General features: G+C 42.5%; 1 protein-coding gene across 2 annotated transcripts in view; it reads left to right on the top strand.

Annotated features, from left to right (window-relative positions):
• The window catches only part of DZIP1L (DAZ interacting zinc finger protein 1 like), a 390,767-nt gene that overhangs the window by 188,258 nt on the left and 181,436 nt on the right, over nucleotides 1–21,073 (top strand). For both annotated transcript variants that reach the window (XM_069213556.1, XM_069213557.1), the window contains exons 7-9: nucleotides 1,947–2,009; nucleotides 8,300–8,440; nucleotides 9,243–9,273. In XM_069213556.1, coding sequence (XP_069069657.1) covers nucleotides 1,947–2,009; nucleotides 8,300–8,440; nucleotides 9,243–9,273 — 235 coding nt within the window. The remainder of the gene's footprint in view (nucleotides 1–1,946; nucleotides 2,010–8,299; nucleotides 8,441–9,242; nucleotides 9,274–21,073) is intronic.

Raw genomic sequence — 21,073 nt, 5'->3', positions numbered from 1 at the left:
CACTTTTGGTTGAGAAAAACATTGGTATTGATTATGGGTCCAAGTGTACATCTGTAGAAATGTTGCTTACAAAGTGCTGGAAGAGCGATGCGCAGCTTCGGCTTAGTACCGTGAATCAATAACGCAGGAGATACCATGAAAGTGAGGCTCTGAGTATTGCCTTCCAGTTGGTATGTGGAAGGCCGAATCAATAAATTATTTTTTGAAAAACATTAATTCTCTTTGGAGCTTTAGACTGTTAGTTAATTTTTCCTAGATTCTGTACAGCAGTTAGAGTAAGAACATCTCAGATTCAGTTACAAAAAGGTATATGTTTCTAGCAAATGTGGCAGTGACAGCACATCAAAAACTTCAGGGACAGTTGTGAAAGAAACTAAAAATACAGATTGTTTGCTTTACTGGGAAACTAAAGTAAAATGGTCTAAAATATAAAAGTGAGTAAGTTATATAACAAGTCTTAGAAGACTGTGTAGAAGAATATATTGACCCATATGGTTTTGTAGAAATATTTACTAATAAGAAATATAAAGTTGAGGCTGGGTTTTAATAAAAAAGGTCGAGTTAGTAGCGATTTGGACGATTCAAGCAAGGTCTCTACAAGGGGAAGCAGTATTAATTTACAAATAAATATACAAAAGCAGTTTATTTTAATAAACTTGTTAGCAGAGCTGTTGGTTCTTGTTGTGCTGACCATACTTAGACTGATCACACTTTATGAATTGAAAAGAATGCTTTACATTAATCCCTTGTTGGGTTATCAGCCTTTTGGTTGATTTTATTACAGTTGTTTCAGTCCCATAATGGCCCTTGCAGTTGTTTTCTGTGCTACAACAATGTTTTACTACATTTGCTGGCAAAGTCTGGCAGTCCCAGACATATTTCATTACAGTAGGACACCCAGTAGTTGACAGTCATGTGAATCGAACACACTTTGCTGTCTGCGGAAAGACACATGATCTCGAAAAGTATACTGAAATGATTTTTGACTACTAGGTTTTTACTACCTCCTAGGCTGTCAGTGATTACTCAACTATCAACAAGCTAATCGCCAAGGTCATCTGCATCCGCCTTACATGGTAAAAGTTTTTCCAATCAGCCTGCTAATTCGAAGCACATAGGCACAGTAGGTTGTCAAATTCTTGGGTTTCTGTGATTCTCTGGAGTACACATTGAATGTTACCATTACTTTTTACTAATCACTAAAACGTTTATTGTTAGTTCTGATTTTTGTAGTGTCTTACAATATCTGATTCAAAAGCATAGCTTGCTTCTCAGGCTGAACAAGTAGGCACTCTACCTAAAGGGGCACAATCATAAAAGCTTGCCATTGACAAAGTCAATTGGTCTGGCTATTTTATTAATGAAAATGCTTCTTCGTTATTTGATTGCAATGTTAAGTCATAGTATTTCCTGTTGTTCAGCAAGTCATTTGTGTAAATCCTTTGCAGTTCGATAATATGTAACCTCAGATATTATGTCTTGCTGTGAATCTTTGAATCGCCTTCAGAAGATGCAATATGTGTGATTCAGTTGATCCAGGCAAGCTTTGTCCAAGTTACATTACCAGGAACATTAAGAAACGTTGGTGTGATGGTTATCATTCCCTTCAGATGTACTTGTATGATTAATATGGACTGTATGTACACATAACCTAAAATGCAAATGGAAATGAAATGGGTAGCCACATAGGGTAACATCCTACATTGTGCGGTGATGTGTAACCTTTGCCTTCCAGCTAACCAAAGTTTTCACAAATGGTAGTAAATGATGAATTGGGTTCTATGATTAGGAAGCTGCTAAGCTTCTTCTGTTTAAAGGGGCCTACTGTCCAAACATTTTACTCAACATTTGATTACCAATATACTCCATTTAATAGTTAGCCTAAAGCCAGTGAGTCTCACAAGATGGATAATAAGGTGTCCCCACCTTTTTCTTTTTTTTTATAGAAATCAGAGTGGAAGCGAAAAATGAAGGACCAACTGAAAGTACACCAACAGGAGAAGGAAGTGGTAAGTCAGTCATGCAGCACTCTCTGCGTCTAACCGTTTCTTGGTGATTGTAGTGAGACTTCGAACCCGACACCAAACCCATGGAAGGGGGAGGTGGCAGGGGAAAGATTATGAGTAAAATATTTCAAAGGGCAAAATCTGCCCTTTTTCACCCTTAACTGGAGAGTTTAATATTTCCGTTGAGATTTCAAAGGTGTATACAGTGAATAAATAGGATTTGGTCTTTAGGCTCAACTATTTTCAAAACAATTAGTAGTGGAAGGTTCTTATTTTTAATCACTTGACATATTATCAGTAACAAATCTAGAAGAGAACTAATGAAAATATACTTGCCCGAAATCTGGAACCAGCTGTGATCATCTCATTTACTAGAATATTTTACTTGATTGGTAATCCCCAGTTACCAAAGTAACTGCGTACCTGAGTGCAGACTAAAATAAATAGATAGTTCACATTACCACTGGAAACCTTAATGACTATCAAGGTCAACATAGCATAGCTTGTTGAAGAAGCACAGTGTTTCCAAATAAAATGTTTTCCGGTTGATTTACAGTTACAATAGTACTATGACTGTTTTTGTATTTACCCTTTATCTGGCTGAGATTTATTTCTGATTTGTTAAAAGAAAAATAACCTTAATTTGATCATCTAGCACATTAAAATTCAAGATACAAATAAAGTACATATAAATAAGAAATCAATAAAATCAAATATTTTGGTTCATCGATGCAACTAGTTTTCAAGCAAATTTCTATAAAGTGATTTATTCTTCTTTTGTGTCTGACCAATATGGCCTGAGCTATGAAATCCCACAGGATGACAACCAGCAAAATGTGGTATATGCAAAAATGCTGACTTGCACTATTTGAAACCTAAAAACATCAGTAGCGTTATGATATGTCCTTCTCAAGTTTCTGTAAAATATGTAGGTAAGCAATATATACAGATTAGTCTTCAGCAACATATAACTCCAAGGGTAGAAATATTTCTCTGCTAGTAAAACCACACAAATTGGCACTATTATAGCCTTAAAGCCTGCCGACTGGGGCTAAACCGGTCATTGAATGCCTGCTCCAGCATTTAAGGCCTGAGCCAAAGGGCCTGTAACAGCGGAGTGGGACTTTAATGGCTGTTATAGCCCAGATACGCATACAAAATATTGCACTTTGCAAAAGTGATGCAGCACCCTACTGTTGTACTTATATAAATGTTGTAGGGAAGGAGACTCTACACCAAGAAGTAAGTAAACTTTATTTGTATGAAAAAATTCATCCATTAAAACAAATAATCACCAATGCATTTGTTAATATAACAATAAAACCATATATAATAAAAACACCAATCAAGAATATAAACTTATAAAACCTCATACATAAAAACAATAAGATAAAATAATTCATTCTAAAAACTCTTCATTTTTACGCCAAGTAATAGCTCCCTTCAGGAATGACCCCAGACCCTTCCACACCAATACATCTGAGGCCATTTGCAACCACATAAAAGCAGGACGATATTGCACGAAACCCTTGGGCCTTAGGAGAGGTAATAGAAATCGAGTTCTAAATGGTGCATAAAAAACACAAAACAATGTAAAATGGGACAAGGTCTGTTTGGACACCCCATCACAGGGGCAGGGTCTAATAGATTTTTCCCCATACTGACCTAGCGGGAAACATAGAACGGAATCAAGTTATAAGAGACCTTTCCCTCACATCCTTTATCTCTAAGAGATAGCGCTCAGGACCCACCCACATCTTTAGCATGATAAAATCCCTGATCGCTTTTTCACTAGGGCCTCACCCTCCCTCTTGGTCTCCTGGATTCTCAGAAAGTTAGCCTTAGCCCATTTCTTATAACAACTAGTCAGGCCCTCAGGATAATCAAACAATTCAGGCCGCCCCACATCATGGGCCATCTTCCTTATGTGCGTCAGCCAGGGAATATTCTTTACATTGTCGCAAGCCAAACAGTCCCTTAAGATATCCCTATTAAGAGTGGCATGTTCGTTACTCCAGATTGAGATCCATAATAGAAGGGGAGCCAACTGGATAGTGTTCTGCACAAACTCAAGCTCCAGTTCCAGATGAAGGCAAAAACCAGGGATATTTTTCTCCAACTCCCAACAGCCTTCTACAAAAGCGATTTTCTTCCACCGTAAGGGCTCGGGTATCCCTATACCCCCAAAGTGCTGCACCATACAGCAGGACAGGGAGGCATTTCCGCCTATTGATTTCAAGCAAAGGCTTGATAGGTTTACTACCTACCCTTACAGCAAAGTCCAAAGTTGCACCAACTGTTGCATGAAAAAGCACACCCCTTCTGGCAATACAGGGTTTCCAAGATCCTTTCTCATCAAAAATAACCCCTAAATATGGGAACTCATGGACCCTGCTAATAGTTTGATCCTCCACCCTTAGCTCCCCCACCCTGCTCAAGGGTCTTCCGCAAACCATAAAATGTGATTTCTTAAAATTGACCTCTAAACCCAAAGCTGACATAAAGGAGGCATAGGCTCTAACTATTTCCCGGAGACCATTCATAGTGCGGGCCATGAGGACTGCGTCATCTGCGTACGTCAGCACAGGGATATCAATACCATTCACCTTTGGGACATCCCTACAATGTTCCATCAAAAAATCAGACAATCCATTTGTATATAGAAGGAACAAAGTAGGAGCCAGAACACACCCCTGGCGCACACTCCTTGAAAGCTTAAAGGCCTCTGAGCATTCCCCATTAGGCCCCACCCTCACATTTGCAACCGTTCCAGAATGGAGATACCGGAGTAGCTCTACAATATTAGGATCCAACCCTAGCTGATTTAACCTCTCCCACAATATAGACCAGTTCACCTTATCAAAGGCACAACTAAGGTCCATAAAAGCAAGATAGAGGGTACCTTTCCTGGCCTGCGTGTATTTACTGACCATCATCAATAGGTTAAGACATTGTTCTCGCGTACCGAGGCCTTCCCTAAAACCATACTGGTCCTGGCTTAAAATATCATTTCCTAACATCCAGGCCTCCAAACGCCTTAAAATAATCCGTCCCAGAATCTTCACAGAAGAGTCCAGGAGAGAAATAGGGCGATAAGACTTAGGATCATTTCGATCGCCCTTTTTAAACACTGGGACAATGCAGGCCAATCTCCAAGAGGCAGTGATGCCCACAGTAACTGCTGCATTAAGAACATTTAAGAGAATAGGTGCTCATAACTGGGGGTTAGATTTATACAAATCTATAGGGATTGAATCCGGGCCCGGAGCTTTATTACTAGCGCTACTCTGTATCGCATCCATAACCTCCTGGAGCGAAAACCTAATTGCTAGGATAGGAGCCATGTCATACTCATTATCCCGGTTATTTCTTAGGGGAGTACCCTAAAAAATTCTACAAAAGTGAATTACCCAGGCCTCCGGGGCAATGTTTACAGCCAAGGCCCTCAGATGTTTCTGTTCCAAAGGAACCTCTATTTACCACCTTCCAAAACAAGCCAGGATCCTTCAGAGGTATGGCACGCTCTAACTCTTCCCAGGCTTTATCTTTATGTTTTAGCTTGCTGTCCCTCTGGGCCCTTTTATACTTCATTCTGGCTTATTTTACGAGGACCCAATCTCTAGGATGTTTCTTAGTGGCCATCTTCAGGTTTGGCCTTGCATCATAGCAGGCCTTGTCAAACCAACAACATTTGCGTTTACTGGGGTGACTGCCTACTGAAAATAGACAGTCTCTCACTGCCTCATTTACTACTGTTATTGCATCCATAACAGTTTTAGGATTAGGAGCATCTGTCAAGAGTGTTTCCATAAATAGGTGTAAATTTTCCCCCACCTCTCCACCAAGAACCAGAAATTTAAGACATCCATTTTTATCTAGCCCAACTGAATTTTTATTTTGTTTTAGAGAAGTCATGTTGTTGCATATTGATAAATAGATACTATACATATGTAATACAATCAATCGATCGATCAATCATATTTATAAAGCACGCTACTCACCCGTGAGGGTCTCAAGGCGCTGGGGGGGGGGGTCACTGCTGCTCGAAGAGCCAGGTCTTGAGCCGCCTCCGGAAGGCGAGGTGCTCCTGGCTGGTCCTGAGGTGGGCGGGGAGGGAATTCCACGTCTTGGCTGCCAGGTAGGAGAAGGATTTCCCACCAGCAGTGGTTTGGCGGATGCGAGGGACGGCGGCGAAAGCGAGGCTGGTGGATCGAAGTTGACGGGTGGGCGTGTAGAAGGTGAGGTGACGGTTGAGGTATTCGGGGCCCTTGTTGTGGAGGGCTTTGTGTAGTTGGGTGAAGAGCCTGAAGGTGATCCTTTTGTTGACGGGTAGCCAGTGCAGGTGTCTCAGGTGGGAGGAGATGTAGCTGTGGCGGGGTACGTTGAGGATGAGGCGTGCAGAGGCATTTTGAATTCGCTGAAGACGTTTCTGAAGTTTTGCGTGATTCCTGCGTATAGGGTGTTACCGTAGTCCAGGCCGCCAGTTTTTGTGGTGTCGGCGGGGATCCAGCGGAAGATCTTTCGGAGCATGCGGAGTGTGAGGAAGCAAGAAGACGAGACGGCGTTGACTTGCTTGGTCATGGTGAGAAGGGGGTCCAGGATGAATCCGAGGTTGCGTGCGTGGTCTGAGGGGGTCGGTGCGGTGCCCAGGGCCGTGGGCCACCAGGAATCGTCCCAGGCGGACGGGGAGTTTCCTAGGATGAGGACTTCCGTCTTGTCTGAATTCAGCTTCAGGCGGCTGAGCTTCATCCATTCTGCGACATCTTTCATTCCATCCTGTAGGTTGGCTTTGGCAGTGGCTGGATCTTTGGTGAGGGAGAGTATCAGCTGGGTGTCGTCGGCGTAGGAGATGATGTTGATGTTGTGTTTGTGTGCGATGTCGGCGAGGGGACTCATGTAATACAGGGAATTTCTAATGCAGATGCTTGAGAAGGAAAAATATTTAATCTGCTAATTTTAGCATACTTGGTTGCTGAAGCAACAAACTGTGATAGCAAGGGTTTAAATATATCCAGTTGGTAATGTAATTCAATGCGGTCTCTGTGCTTTGGATTTAAAGGGACTATCTGGGTCACACAGGAAAAGTATATTAGGGAACAAGTGTCTTCCTTTAGTTTATGGTAGAAACAATTCCCATCAATTGCATCCTCCTCCATCTCAACAACGTCCTGTGTAAGCGAGGTTCAACCATTGCCAGGTTCTTACAGAAATGAGGAAGTTCATGGCGAGAAGACTGAATTCAGGGCTACGTTTTGCCAGGATTTGGGTTGATAAAAAACTCCAGCATTAGATAGTCAGAAAACGTTAGCAGTATTTGGAGGATCGAAATTTGGTGCCAATTCTAAATAGCAGGTGATTTGTATTGGATTAATTCTTAATATATATGAATTCATTGATGATACTTATGACTGATTGTGCACAAATTATGAAATTGTACATGTACTTTATTCTTCCTGCTATCACCTTAATGATTGATGTTCTCCTGAGTATTTATACCTCAGCTTTCACAAGTTCATTACAAGTTTGCAATTAGGGTGTCAATGTAGAAGTTGATTATTTCATCAAATCAATTCTCGATTTATTAACTAATTTGCCAATTTATCAGCCAAATTCCAAATAATGCTTGCTTTTCTGTTTCCTAAATCCAGCCCCATCACTACTGAAACTTGTCAAAAAAATATCTCCCTGTAATAAGATAAACGATTCAAGCCTATGGGATTTTCACTTTTTAACATGGTCTTGTACCAGTTTTAACCTTTGCTTACTCAAGTTACATGGTGCCCTGTTAATCATAACATTTTGAGCAGAAAAACTGCTGATTTTCAATGATAGCTTGTGTATTAGCTTAGCAATGTCTTTTTAGAAAGTCATATTTGAACTGTTAATTTCTGAAAGTTGTTGTAAACCAAATTCTCTAAATGCCAAATTCACAGGCATGTAAAGATAAGAAATAAAACATCGAGCAACTAGTGTTTGCTGACAAATGTCTTCTAAGAATACGTAAAGACTGTAATACTTTGGATGGGTGATTGATGGTGTGAATGGTACAGAATTATAATAGAAGGTGTTTAATGCTGTAACAAAGCTCTTGATACTTAATTAACTTTAATATCAGCAGATATTAGGCAGAAAGTTCCATATTACCTGAGGTATTTTCTGAAAGGGCTATCAAATTTATTTCCATTTTCCAGGGTGATTTCACTTACTTTTGTTAGCAACTTGAAGTTAAGTACTAGGTACTTTAGCTGCCAAGTATTTGTCCAACTTTAATGTCCAGTCTGGTTATTTTCCAGCTAATTGGTGAGAAGGAGAGGCTTCATGCTACTTTTTCCAGTGGCCAAACAAAAGTTCCAGAATATGCGCGCAAGCAAATTGCTTTACTCAAATCCCAGGTCAAAGAGCAGGCAAAAGTCTTGACATACCAGGAAGAGAAGGTGAGTTTGCTAGCTCAGGATAAGATTGTTGTACCATGATTCATTTTTGTTTTTTTCATATATGATCGCAGTTGCAATCTCAGTTGTTACATTGTGGTTCTCTTTCTCTAACTTCAGAGAACCATGTATAAACCCGTTGCAAATTAGCATGAAGTATTTTTACAGTTACCAGCCACTCCTCAAGAGTAAACTTCCTTCACCTTTTCTACTTCTGAGAAAAATGGTGATGACAGTATTGCTGTCCGAATTTTCATCAACGCTCCAGATCTAACTACAAATTATCTGGAAATTGATGGAGGAATATTCCTTTGTAATTTGGGGGGACTGAGGAAAAAATTCATCTTTCACAGGAAGTTTAACAGGTGGAATGTTATCAACCTTTACAAATGTACATTAATCCACAGTTGAAATTGAACATTGTTTCCCTAGTTCTGTCATGACTTCTATTTGGAACTGCAAAATGGCATCATTTTCTTTAAAGCCAAGTAAAAATGGCATTCATGTGTATTGATCTATGAAAAGGAAACCTTTTACATACTTTATCTTCAAATACCTGTGTTATGAGATGTGAATGGTTATTTTCTTGAGTGTTTGTGTTAGAGAAGCCAATGATTGTAGTAGAAGTTCTAAAAGTTATTTAGGTATTTGAAAAAAAGCTATAGTTGCTTGCCTTGTGGTGTCCATTGATTTCCCTCTGTCACTTTTCATGAACACTGAATAGTCATACTTTTGAAGGTAAAAGAAAATACAAATAATGTTAATTGTTATTACAGTATGTGACTTGTTTCTTTCACTTCCACAGATAAGGAAGCTGACACAAAATAAAGATGAAGGTGAGTGAAGTGATGCTTTAACTATTGCTGTTATCCATGTGATGTTTTGAAAGGGTAGTGGCAGCAAAGAGCAGAGGATTGTCTGTCTCTTTCTCTTAGGCTCTTTCAATTGTCTTGTTTTTCAACTCTGTTTATTAATGTTTGTGTGCATAGTGAAAGTACATGCCCACATGAATGCAGCAGTAAAATATATCTATTGTGCATCTTTATACATGGTTACTGACAACAAGGGCCTTGTCTGGTTTCACCTCAATACCCAACCTAGTTTGTGGAGTACTAGATCCAGGCCTGCCATACATTACTGTTCAGTACTCTCCCACAAATTCTTACTATAGAGGCTCCTATAGAGGAACCCATACCAGGGGAAGAGGCAAGAGTACTTCCCCACATGGTGCCACCAAGCAGTGGCCCGCTTTCCTTTCTTGCCGATCACACTACACCTGTCGGGGGACGTCTACACAACTTTTTCCATATTTGGCACCAAATACCAATAGATAAGTGGGTGCTGGATATTATTCAACATGGTTATTGTCTGGAGCTCATTAGCTCACCTCCCAACATTCCACCTTGCACTCATCAGCTCTTGTTTGAACATCAAACACTAGACCTTCAGGAAGTCCAGGCACTCCTTCTCAGAAGAGCAATAGAACCTGTCCCTCTCCAGCACCAAAGTTGGGGTGTATACTTTCCATACTTCCTCATATCCAAAAAAGACAGTTCTCTCAGGCCAATACTAGATGTACAGCCACTAACTTTACATTCTTTCAGAGCACTTTCACATGATCAGGGTGACTTTAGGCTACTCTAGATCTCAAACACATACATACACATACCAATCCACTACCAGTTCAAAGTCCTCCCATTCGGGGTCACAACTGCACCATGAGTTTTCACCAGATGATTGCCAGTAGTAGCGGCCCATCTCTGCAGACAACAAATACACGTCTTTGCCTATCCGGACGATTGGCTTATAAAAGCTACATCCCAGGTACCGTGTCAGCAGAGTACTCAGACAACATTAAACCTACTTCACAGCCCGGGATTCACAATCAGTCTTCCCAAACCCCACCTGCAACCTCTACAAATGCAATCATATCTAGGTGCAATTTTGATCACATTGATTGAAATAGCCTTTCCCAATTCTAACAGAGTTCTGAATTTTCAGGCCCTTTTACCTCTCTTTCAACTGAACCAGCAGATAACAGTGAAGACAGTCATGCGTCTTCTGGGGATGATGGCTTTCTTTATCGCTATAGAACCCCATGTCGGTCTACACATGCATCTGTTGCAGCAATGTCTACCTCGCCGGTTGTCCCAGTCACAGGGTCACTTACCGGATCGAATGTTGGTTGACCCCCAAACTTATCACTTTCTGCAATTGTGAAATCCTATCATCTTGAAGGGGAGGGGAGCAACCTCTTCTGGAACCTGTTCCCCCACATAATGCTTGCAATGGATGCCTCACTCATGGGATGGGGTGCACATCTGAGCCATCTCATGATACAAGTAATATGGGACACCGACCACCAGGGTCTCCATATTAACTTCCTCAAGCTGGTCAACTAGCCTTGAAAGCTTTTCTTCCACACCTAATTCACAAAGGTGCCCTAATCTGGAATAATAGGGGGGGGCATGATCTCTACAACTTTCTCAATTAGCACAGACCATATGGAAATTGGCTCTGCATCATAACATTCACCTGATAGCAGAGTATCTCTTGGGCACAGACAACAACTTTGCATACCTGGTAACCAGAATGCAGAAACAAGTCCACGATTGGGAACTTCACCCACAAGTCCTATTTCCATACTTCCAAAGATAGGGGTTCCCTCAAATAGACCTTTTTGAGTTTGGAAGTTGGTTACCTAAATTTGCCAGAGGATTGATTGCCCATTTATCATGAAGCGCATAGTCCTACCACTAGAGCTTGCTATGTGGAAAAGTGGAAATGTTTTGTCTGTTACTGCCACTCAAACCAAACCCTTTCACAGCCACTGTCAAAACATTGTCTGCTACCTGCTTCATTTACAAAAGTCTGGGTTAGCATTTACATCTATAAGATTACATCTTGCTGCCATGGCTGTCTAGCTACAAAAAAGGCAACACCGTTCTTTGTTCAGGTTTCCAGTGATTAAATCCTTCATGGAGAGGCTCAAAAGAGTTATTCCACCACAAGTTATACCCGCACCCTCATGGAACCTTAATGTCATTCTCACAAGGCTCCTGGGCCCTCCATTTGAACCCCTGCACTTAAGCCCCTTTCAATTCTTTTCTTGGAAGGTGGCATTTTTAGTCACCATCACTTCACTAAGAAATGTTTGTGAGCTCCAGGCTTTAACTTTGGAAGAACCTTTCGTCCATCTGCATGCTGATAGAGAGGTTATCTGCACCAACCCTAAATTTCTTCCTAAAGTGGTTTTTCAATTTCGCCTCAACCAATCAATTGAGTTACCTGATATTTTCCCCTAATCAGATACTGTTGTGGAAAGAGCTCTACATGCATTAGATGTTAAAAGAGCCCTTATGTTCTAATTTAATAGAACAAAACCGTTCAGGAAAACTAAAAACATTTTTGCTGCTTTTTCTCCACCGCATAAAGGCAACCTAATATCCAAATCAGGCATAGCCAGATAGTAAAATGCATTCAAACATGTTAAGCTAAAGCCAAAAGACCTTTATCCACACTAGGAAAATGGGAGCATCTGTGACTTTTCTAGGAAACATTCACATACCTGAAATATGCAAAGCGGCTAAACGGTTCACACCACACACCCTCATCAAACATTAATATGTGGATGTTTTAGCAGGCCAACAAGCCAGTATAGGTCAGGCAGTGCTACATACTCTCTTTCAAACAACTGCAACATCCACAGGTTAGCCACTGCTGTTGAGAAAGACTATTTTACCGTCAATGCAGGTCATGTGTATCTACGGCCACACATTCCTCGAACAGAATATGTTAGTTACCATTTAAGCATCTGTTCATAGCATGTAGTGCTGTAGATTCACATGAACTCACCCGCCTCCCCGGATGCCTGCGGCAGTTTATTCCTGTCTTTCCTACATGTCATCACTTACACGTACTCTACACTGCATTCTCATCCTCCTGCAGAAAAACAAATTACCAATGGAGTCAATGCCCATGTGCAGTATCACTGAGAACGAAGGGTTACTCTACCTTGTGACTCAAAAGACTTTCTTTAAAGAAAAACAACTTGCACACATTTGAACCCAACACTAGAAGCCAGGAGTTTGCAGAGCATGTGAATCTACAGTACTACATGCCACAAACAGATGCTTAAAGGGTAAAATATTTCTTTTGTACAATGTCTCTTTTGGCGCCAGTAAAACACAGAGCTACCAGCCGCCTGGTACTTCCTCTGCACCCCATTCCTCCTTCAGTTACAGCAACACTAATTTAAGTTCCGACATAATCAGCCTTCCCATGACCTGTGATGGTATGACCCTAATGTTGTCCCTGTGTTTTTATATTATGGGACACTCCAATATTGTGTGAAAGAAAGCACATTTGGCTGTTTTACATTTCATACCGTGTGGATTAAGGCTGTGCTTCATTTTGCTCAAAAGAGTGGAACTACAAAATACTCTGTGTATTTCAGTTGAATAAGTCTGTCGCCGGTGAGATTGCCAGCATTCAAGGGGCCATTTTTGGCTCTGTGCAATCCTCCCCCACTAATGTTCCTATACCGCGTTCCCACCGCTTCCTTAGTGCTATCATGGTGTCTAGGTTATTATTTATCAGTGTGCAATAGATTAGTGAAATTTCTTGTCTCTCTAACCTGGTCTGTGTCACATACACCCCTAGGGGCTGCAGAGGGCCTGTGAGGGATACCTCCAACGCATGGCAGAGTTGCATGGATTGGTACAGTTGTGTTTTTTGCATTTCATAGGTGTCTATTAAGTGCTTTAACATGTACATATAGTTATCCATCCAGGTTTGGGGATGCCTATGTTATCCATGCTTGAATGCTTTTCAGTTGTACTTCTTGTCATAGCCATATTCCAGCCCACAGCTGTGTTTCCATGCCACACTATCCATTGAAGTGCTTGGTGCCAGCATGATAATGAGGTCAGGGTCACAGGGAGAATGGTGGCGTCTTTTTGGGGGCAGTGTAATAGAATAAGTGTGCCACATTTTTCTAGGGCCTGCAGCTCCACAGCAATCACCAGGTTGTTCTAGTCCTCTTGTAGTCAGGTGTTAATAGATACTATCTGACTGCCCCAGTATTAAAGACCTCAGGGTCACTGATGCAGACCAAGATGTCATCTGTGTACATCGATATCATATCTTTGGGGCAGTTTGGCCACCAGAAGCCATTGAGCCACACATTGTGCCTGATCCATTCCGATAATGGTTTCATTACTAGGGCGAAAAGAAGTGATGACCAGGGCAACACTGTCTTGTCCCTCGCTCAGTGTTTAAGACTGTGGACAGTTCCCCATTCACCTTTACCCATGGGCAAGGTTTGGAGTATAGTACTGAAATATTGTGAAAGGGGGGCCCAAAGTTCATTCTTCCTAACAAGCTTTGGGCTGTGTTGAAGGCTTTTTCGAAGTCTGTTGATACCAAGGCTCTATAGTCTGTGGCCTCTGCAGCCAGTGCATTATTCAAGTAATGTAGGAAGTGGCGGGTGCTGTGTCTAGGGATAAATCTATTCTGGTCTGAGTGCAACAGAGTCTTGATTACCCTGCCCAGCCTGTTTGCCATCGCCTTTGCCAGGATCTTGGTCTCTATATTGAGTAAATAAATCAGCCTTGACTGTTTCATTTGTGTGGTGGCTTCTGTGGCATGAAAAATGACTGAGATTGGGGCTCCCCATAGTTCATAAGGTAGCTGTCACTGCTGTTGTGTATACATGTCTAGAAGTGGTGTGCTGAGGTGCAAAGTGTACATCTTAGAGAATTCCAGGGGCTCTCTGCTAGGACCAGGTGTTTTCCCTTCGGTAAGTGACTGGACTGCTTACTGTATTTCGGTGGCAGTCAGTGGTTCCTCAAAACTCGGGCTAAAGAGTTGGAAAGGTTGAGCGAAATAAGGTCCTCTACAACCGAGTGAGTTTGTTCCTGTGCGAGTGTACATTGCCGTGCGAAAGCGCAGGCATAGTAGGATTCATATTCTTGAGCAATCAGTTGTCGATCTGTGATGGTCTGGTTTGGTTGGGAGGTAATACTGGGGACTAGCTGTAGGTCGTTTTCTCTAAGTGCCAGCCAGCGTAGATGTTTCTCTGCCTTGTCCCCGGCTTTGTATATTTTACATATTGGGATGTTGTGTAGTCCTGAGTGATTGTGTCTAACAGTTTGTGATGAAATGTTAGTCTCAGCATTTCTGTTCTGAGCCCCATCAGTTTCCCTTCAGAATTAGCTATGTCTTTTTCTAGTTCAACTATGTTGTTGAGTCATCGGTCTTCCTTACCTCTTAAAAAGTCACCAGGTTAATCACTGTGTCCTTGTTAATGTCTAAGTAGTCGTCTGTGTGATATTTGAGCAGTTCAGCAAATGAGGCATCCGCAGGCAACTAGACTTTCAGCCTCCACTGTCTAGCTCTTCGCCTATTGGGCTGTTAAGGGGTTATCAGTATGGGACATGTTCAGAAAGAGCTTGTGGGAGAATGTGGGCAGTTGCCAATATTGTTGTGTAGGTGGAGGGCATCAAGAAATAATCAATTCCAGACGAAGATATGTGTGTGTGTAAGAGTAAAACGAGTATTTAGCAGCATGGGAGTGCAGCAGTCGCCAGTGTCGGGAAGGGCTAGCGATCTTGCCCATGTGTTCATTGTAATGAATTTGCGAGCGTGGGCAGAGTTGGTATCAGCCTCCGGAATTCATGATTTAGTTAAAGTACCCTCTCTATAATTGTGGGAAGTGATTAAGGCAACCTAAACATGATCTTACCCTTTCGGTGTATTACTTGTGCATACCAAGGCAAGGACAGAAAATATATATGGACTGCATTTTCAATATATTTATTGAAACTAACTTAATCTTGCATACAGCGAATGAGCAGATGAAACAAAGTAGAGTAACTAGCATGATGAACATGGTAAAGAAAATAATTGATCCAACCACAGCAAATGTGTTCTACAAGTTCTAGAGGTTTGAGAACTTTCTACCCAACCCTAAGACTATGCAGAGAGCATAGTGGGTGTACCCTTTTGCCGGGCCTGATCTAAGGGATTAGCCCTGTCCCATACTTGAAGTGTCAGGAGTCGATGAACAATTTACAAAACTGGTAAAGGCGTTGTAACTGCAGTTCCTATCATAATAATTAGTCAAGTATATATAGGTCGTGCACAATGGATCAGGGGGGGTTTGCCAGCCCACCCTCCCTTCATGAACACGCCTATTCAATATTTATCTCGAAATAGATCCAGCACTCGCATCATCAGTGTTCTTAACAATGGGAACATATCAGAATAGACTGTCCCTATATTTCAAAGAAATTATTCATGAGTCCTTATATTTTTCTTTTTTTATTAAATTCTACATTCTTCATTGGTTGAAGATTTTTCATGACATGATTTTTGCAATTACTCTCATTCGTACATCTATTTTTGTAGCCTGCAGCCAACGTGTTTCGGTCTATGCAAACTTCATCAGGGCTACAATAAGAATATACACACCATTAACCTATCTTGTTAAAATATTATCCACCTAAAAATGTATTTTAATTAAAATTAAAACCATCATGCATCACTGTTGTAGGAAAGTACCGTCTTTCTTGGCATGGTTACCCCCATTTTCTGCCTGTTGTCAGTGTGTTTGACTGTGTTCACTGGGATCCTGCTAACCAGGACCCCAGTGATTATGCCCTCTCCCTTCTAACTGAGTAACTGTACCTTTTTCATTCCACAATTGGCATACTGGTCCCTCCATGTAAGTCCCTAGTATATGGTACCCGGTACCCAGGGCATTGGGATACCTGGGGATCCCTATGGGCTGCAGCAGTTATTCTGCCACCCATAGGGAGCCCATGCAAAGGGTGCAGCCCTGCCATTACAGTCTGCGTAAAACGTATGCATGCACCCTTTTCACTACAGGTCACTGCACAAGGTCACTCTAAGTCACCCCTATGGCAGGCCCTCCTAGCTCAGAGGGCAGGTTGCAAGTACCTGTGTTTGAGGGCACCCCTCCACTAGCAAAAGTGACCCAATGAACTCCAGTTCCATTTTCCTGGACTTCGTGAGTGCAGGGTCGTGATTTTATGCGTGTACTTGACATAGGTCACTACCTATATCCAGCTACATAATGGTAACTCCGAACCTAGGCAGCTTTGGTATCAAACATGTCAGAATCATACCCCAATACTGTCACCAGTATTGGAAGTATGATTTCATGCACTCTGGGGGCTCCTTAGAGGACCCCAGCATTGCTCCAACCAGCTTTCTGGGGTTTTCTGGGCAGCCCAAGCTGCTGCCACCCCTCAGACAGGTTTCTGCTCTCCTGCTGCTTGAATAGCTCTCTCTGCCAGTTGTCCAACTTTGGTGGAGGTAAGCCTTTGCCTTCCCACACAGGACAGTACCCCATCCACGGGTGACTCTCGCAGCTACTTAGGCTTGTTGCCATCTTCTCCAAGGGATCTTCAGGCTCCGTGTAGCCCAAGCCCCCAGCATTCCTTCTTGTGACGCATTGCCCTCTGCGTGCTTCTCTTGCGGCGTGGGACCCTTCTCCAGTTGTGCTGCGTGGGCTCCTGTGACTCCTGGTTCCTCTTCCAGTGGGTCTCCTGTGTGGGCTGCCTCTTCTTCTGTGGACTCTCTGCTTTGCTGAGGGTCACCCTAGGACTCCCCATGGGTTGAGTCCTCCTGGTCTGTGCTGGTCCCTGGGAGCTCCACTTTGTGCTTCACAGCGACTTCTGCCTTTGCCGAGGCCTGTTGGTGGCTTTTCCATACCACTGACCGACCGCAGTCATCCATCCGGCCTGGGACATCGACTGCATTCTCCAGGAACTCTTAACCTGCTCCAGGCACTGCATTCCTGACCATCTTCGTCCTACTGTCGACCAACTCCTGCAACCACGGCTGGGTGGGTAGTAGCTACTGCTCCTCCTGGACTCTTCTGTGACTTCTGGACTTGGTCCCCTTCTTCCACAGGTCCTCCTCTTCAGGAAACCACTGCTGGTTTCTTCCAGCCTTGTATGGGTGTTGCATTTTCTTCTTTTCCTTCCTTTTGGGTGGTTTGGGGAAATCAGTAACTTACTCCTTTCTTCCTGGTCGCAATTGGGCACTGTGGTACTTACCTTTGAGGTTTCCTACTACCCCCAGCTCCCGCTACACATTCCACTTACCTAGGTGGGGGTCCTGCATTCTAATTCCATTTTTTAGTATATGGTTTGGGCTCCCCCTAGGGTCTTTTCTGTCTATATGCATTTGCACTGTTTTCTGTATCTTTTTATATCTACTACTGATTACTGGGGTACCTATCTAGTGTGTTACCTCCTATTGGAGGGTTGCTTTTTGGTGATTGTGTCACTAAGAAAGTGTACCTTTATTTTTGTAACACTGAGTGTTTTTTTTCACGTGTGTAAGTGTTGTGTGACTATAGTGGTATTGCATGAGCTTTGCATGTTTCCTAGGTAAGCCTTGTCTGCTCATCCACAGCTACCTCTAGAGAGCCTGGCTTCTAGACACTGCCTACACTTCACTAAGAGTGGATGCCTGGACCTGGTATAAGGTGTAAGTACCTCAGGTACCCACCACACAACAGGCCAGCTTCCTAGAACTGTACACAACTATCCTTAAAAAGCACACAGTTTTTCCAATCCGTTGGTGATTAGCGTACAGACAAAAGGTGCAGTAGTTTACATAAACTCTCATAGTCCTTGATGAGCAGCGTACAAAATTAAGGTGCAATAATTTATAAGTTCTCTCATAGTTCCCGAATGAACACCACCTAAATTTCTCCATCTAGCTTTGTTACATAATTCACCTTTCGCATATATTACTCTTATACAGTGGCCTGTTGTACATACATATTTCAGAAACATGGGCAAACAGCTTCATTATAGAAATATCCAAAACACATACTTGCATTATAAACCAAACTCTACCTTAACATCTCAAAAAAGCAATCATAATCCACTGTTTCAGACGTCTGTAGCATGGTGTAGTCGCCATAGTGTCTCTGTAATTATAAAATAAGTATATTGTATATTCATCTAAAACGTCTACAATATATTGTCCTAGTCACATTATAACTGTTATTTATGGATTCATAAATCATATTGCAACTTGTGTTCCATATTTGTATCATATTTCACCATGTCCACTGTTTCAATATGTACTATAAATAATTGTTCCTATAAGCAAACTCCATCTTCAAAAGGTAATAACTACCTAGTAAAATCATTATTAACCTATGGTTTGCCCGTCCATCAGCAATGCCCATAATACTCGTAAGTCCCAAGTGAGCACCATCCTATCCACTGCAAAACATAATGCAACATTATCGTCCATTTGCGGGCGCCGTTCCAAATGCATTGTGTTCCCCCTCATACCATTTCACTTGTGGGAGAAGTATTACTCTTTGTCTCATTCGAGTATCCATAATCCCCACAGCCCCATGTGTATATAGAGCTTCCCTATCTTTCCTAATTCACCAGCATTTTGCTGTCCCAAACTGGCGCCAGGCAAACCTAGAGCCCTTTTGATCGCTGTTTACCCTCAACATACAATTCATATCAAAGCACGACTTAGTATCTGGGGCTTATCTACTTCACGGTTTGAAATGAGCACCATGTTAACACATCCATTTCCTTGACACACAGTTCATATCGAAAGAGGACTCCGTCTCTTGGGCTTACTTACTTCACTGTTTAAAATGAATGCCATCTTGACACATCCATTTCCTCCCATACTCAGTATTAAAGCTTATTTTCACACCACTGCTATAGCCCATAATCCATTTCATATTCAAATATTATTTCACACCTAACATATTGTCACTGTTCAGCCATGTTTAGGCAACGTGGGCAATTCCAACTAGCTTGGCCCCTCACAACAAACATGCAGTACCCACTATATTCCATTCGGAGAGCTACCTATCCTTTGTGCTATACATATCATAATGTATATTGCACATACTATGTGTGTCCTCCCCTATTTTTTAGTACTAAGAAATTCAGTAGTTGTATCTTACAGAAGCAGCCACTTCTTTTGCCCTACTACTTTATTTGTTTCAAATTCACATTCTACCCCATGTTTATTGCAGAGGTCCATCCATATACACACATTCACATTCACACTAGAATTATTCCAATGCTTCTGACACACCCTGACATCTTACATCCACCCAGAGGGGTCTTTTCCTACTTCTCCAAACATGGCAGGCATTACTATTCTTGTGATTTCTCATTTCATATTATATCACAAAGGAAATGTACATCCTACTCTTCTAAAAAATAATGGAAGACCTTATTGGTGTTGTGGCCAAACTCCACACTCCTAGGCTCTGTGCTCCGCCGCGCTTCTCCCTGTCTTAACAAGAGTTCTCCATCCCCTTCTCTCACACTATTTTTGACTTTTTCTAGGTGTAAGGAAATGCCTCCTTGGCATGGTTACCCCCTGACTTTTTGCCTTTGCTGATGCTATGTTTTGAATTGAAAGTGTGCTGAGGTCTGCTAACCAGGCCCCAGCACCAGTGTTCTTTCCCTAACCTGTACTTTTGATTCCCCAATTGGCACACCCTGGCATCCAGATAAGTCCCTTGTAACTGGTACCTCTGGTACCAAGGGCCCTGATGCCAGGGAAGGTCTCTAAGGGCTGCAGCATGTATTATGCCACCCTAGAGACCCCTCACTCAGCACAGACACACTGCTTACCAGCTTGTGTGTGCTAGTGAGAACAAAATGAGTAAGTCGACATGGCACTCCCCTCAGGGTGCCATGCCAGCCTCTCACTGCCTATGCAGTATAGGTAAGACACCCCTCTAGCAGGCCTTACAGCCCTAAGACAGGGTGCACTATACCATAGGTGAGGGTACCAGTGCATGAGCACTGTGCCCCTACAGTGTCTAAGCAAAACCTTAGACATTGTAAGTGCAGGGTAGCCATAAGAGTATATGGTCTGGGAGTCTGTTTTACACGAACTCCACAGCACCATAATGGTTACACTGAAAACTGGGAAGTTTGGTATCAAACTTCTCAGCACAATAAATGCACACTGATGCCAGTGTACATTTTATTGTAAAATACACCACAGAGGGCACCTTAGAGGTGCCCCCTGAAACTTAACCGACTATCTGTGTAGGCTGACTGGTTCCAGCAGCCTGCCACGCTAGAGACATGTTGCTGGCCCCATGGGGAGAGTGCCTTTGTCACTCTGAGGCCAGTAACAAAGCCTGCACTGGGTGGAGATGCTAACACCTCCCCCAGGCAGGAGCTGTAACACCTGGCGGTGAGCCTCAAAGGCTCACTCCTTTGTCACAGCACCGCAGGACACTCCAGCTTAGTGGAGTTGCCCGCCCCCTCCGGCCACGGCCCCCACTTTTGGCGGCAAGGCTGGAGGAAACAAAGAAAGCAACAAGGAGGAGTCACTGACCAGTCAGGACAGCCCCTAAGGTGTCCTGAGCTGAAGTGACTCTAACTTTTAGAAACCCTCCATCTTGCAGATGGAGGATTCCCCCAATAGGATTAGGGATGTGCCCCCCTCCCCTTGGGAGGAGGCACAAAGAGGGTGTACCCACCCTCAGGGCTAGTAGCCATTGGCTACTAACCCCCCAGACCTAAACACGCCCTTAAATTTAGTATTTAAGGGCTCTCCCTGAACCTAGAAATCAGATTCCTGCAACTT

The sequence above is a fragment of the Pleurodeles waltl genome, chromosome 11 (genome assembly GCF_031143425.1).
Source record: "Pleurodeles waltl isolate 20211129_DDA chromosome 11, aPleWal1.hap1.20221129, whole genome shotgun sequence".
Taxonomy (NCBI): domain Eukaryota; kingdom Metazoa; phylum Chordata; class Amphibia; order Caudata; family Salamandridae; genus Pleurodeles; species Pleurodeles waltl.
This window is presented reverse-complemented; position numbering and strand designations above follow the sequence as displayed.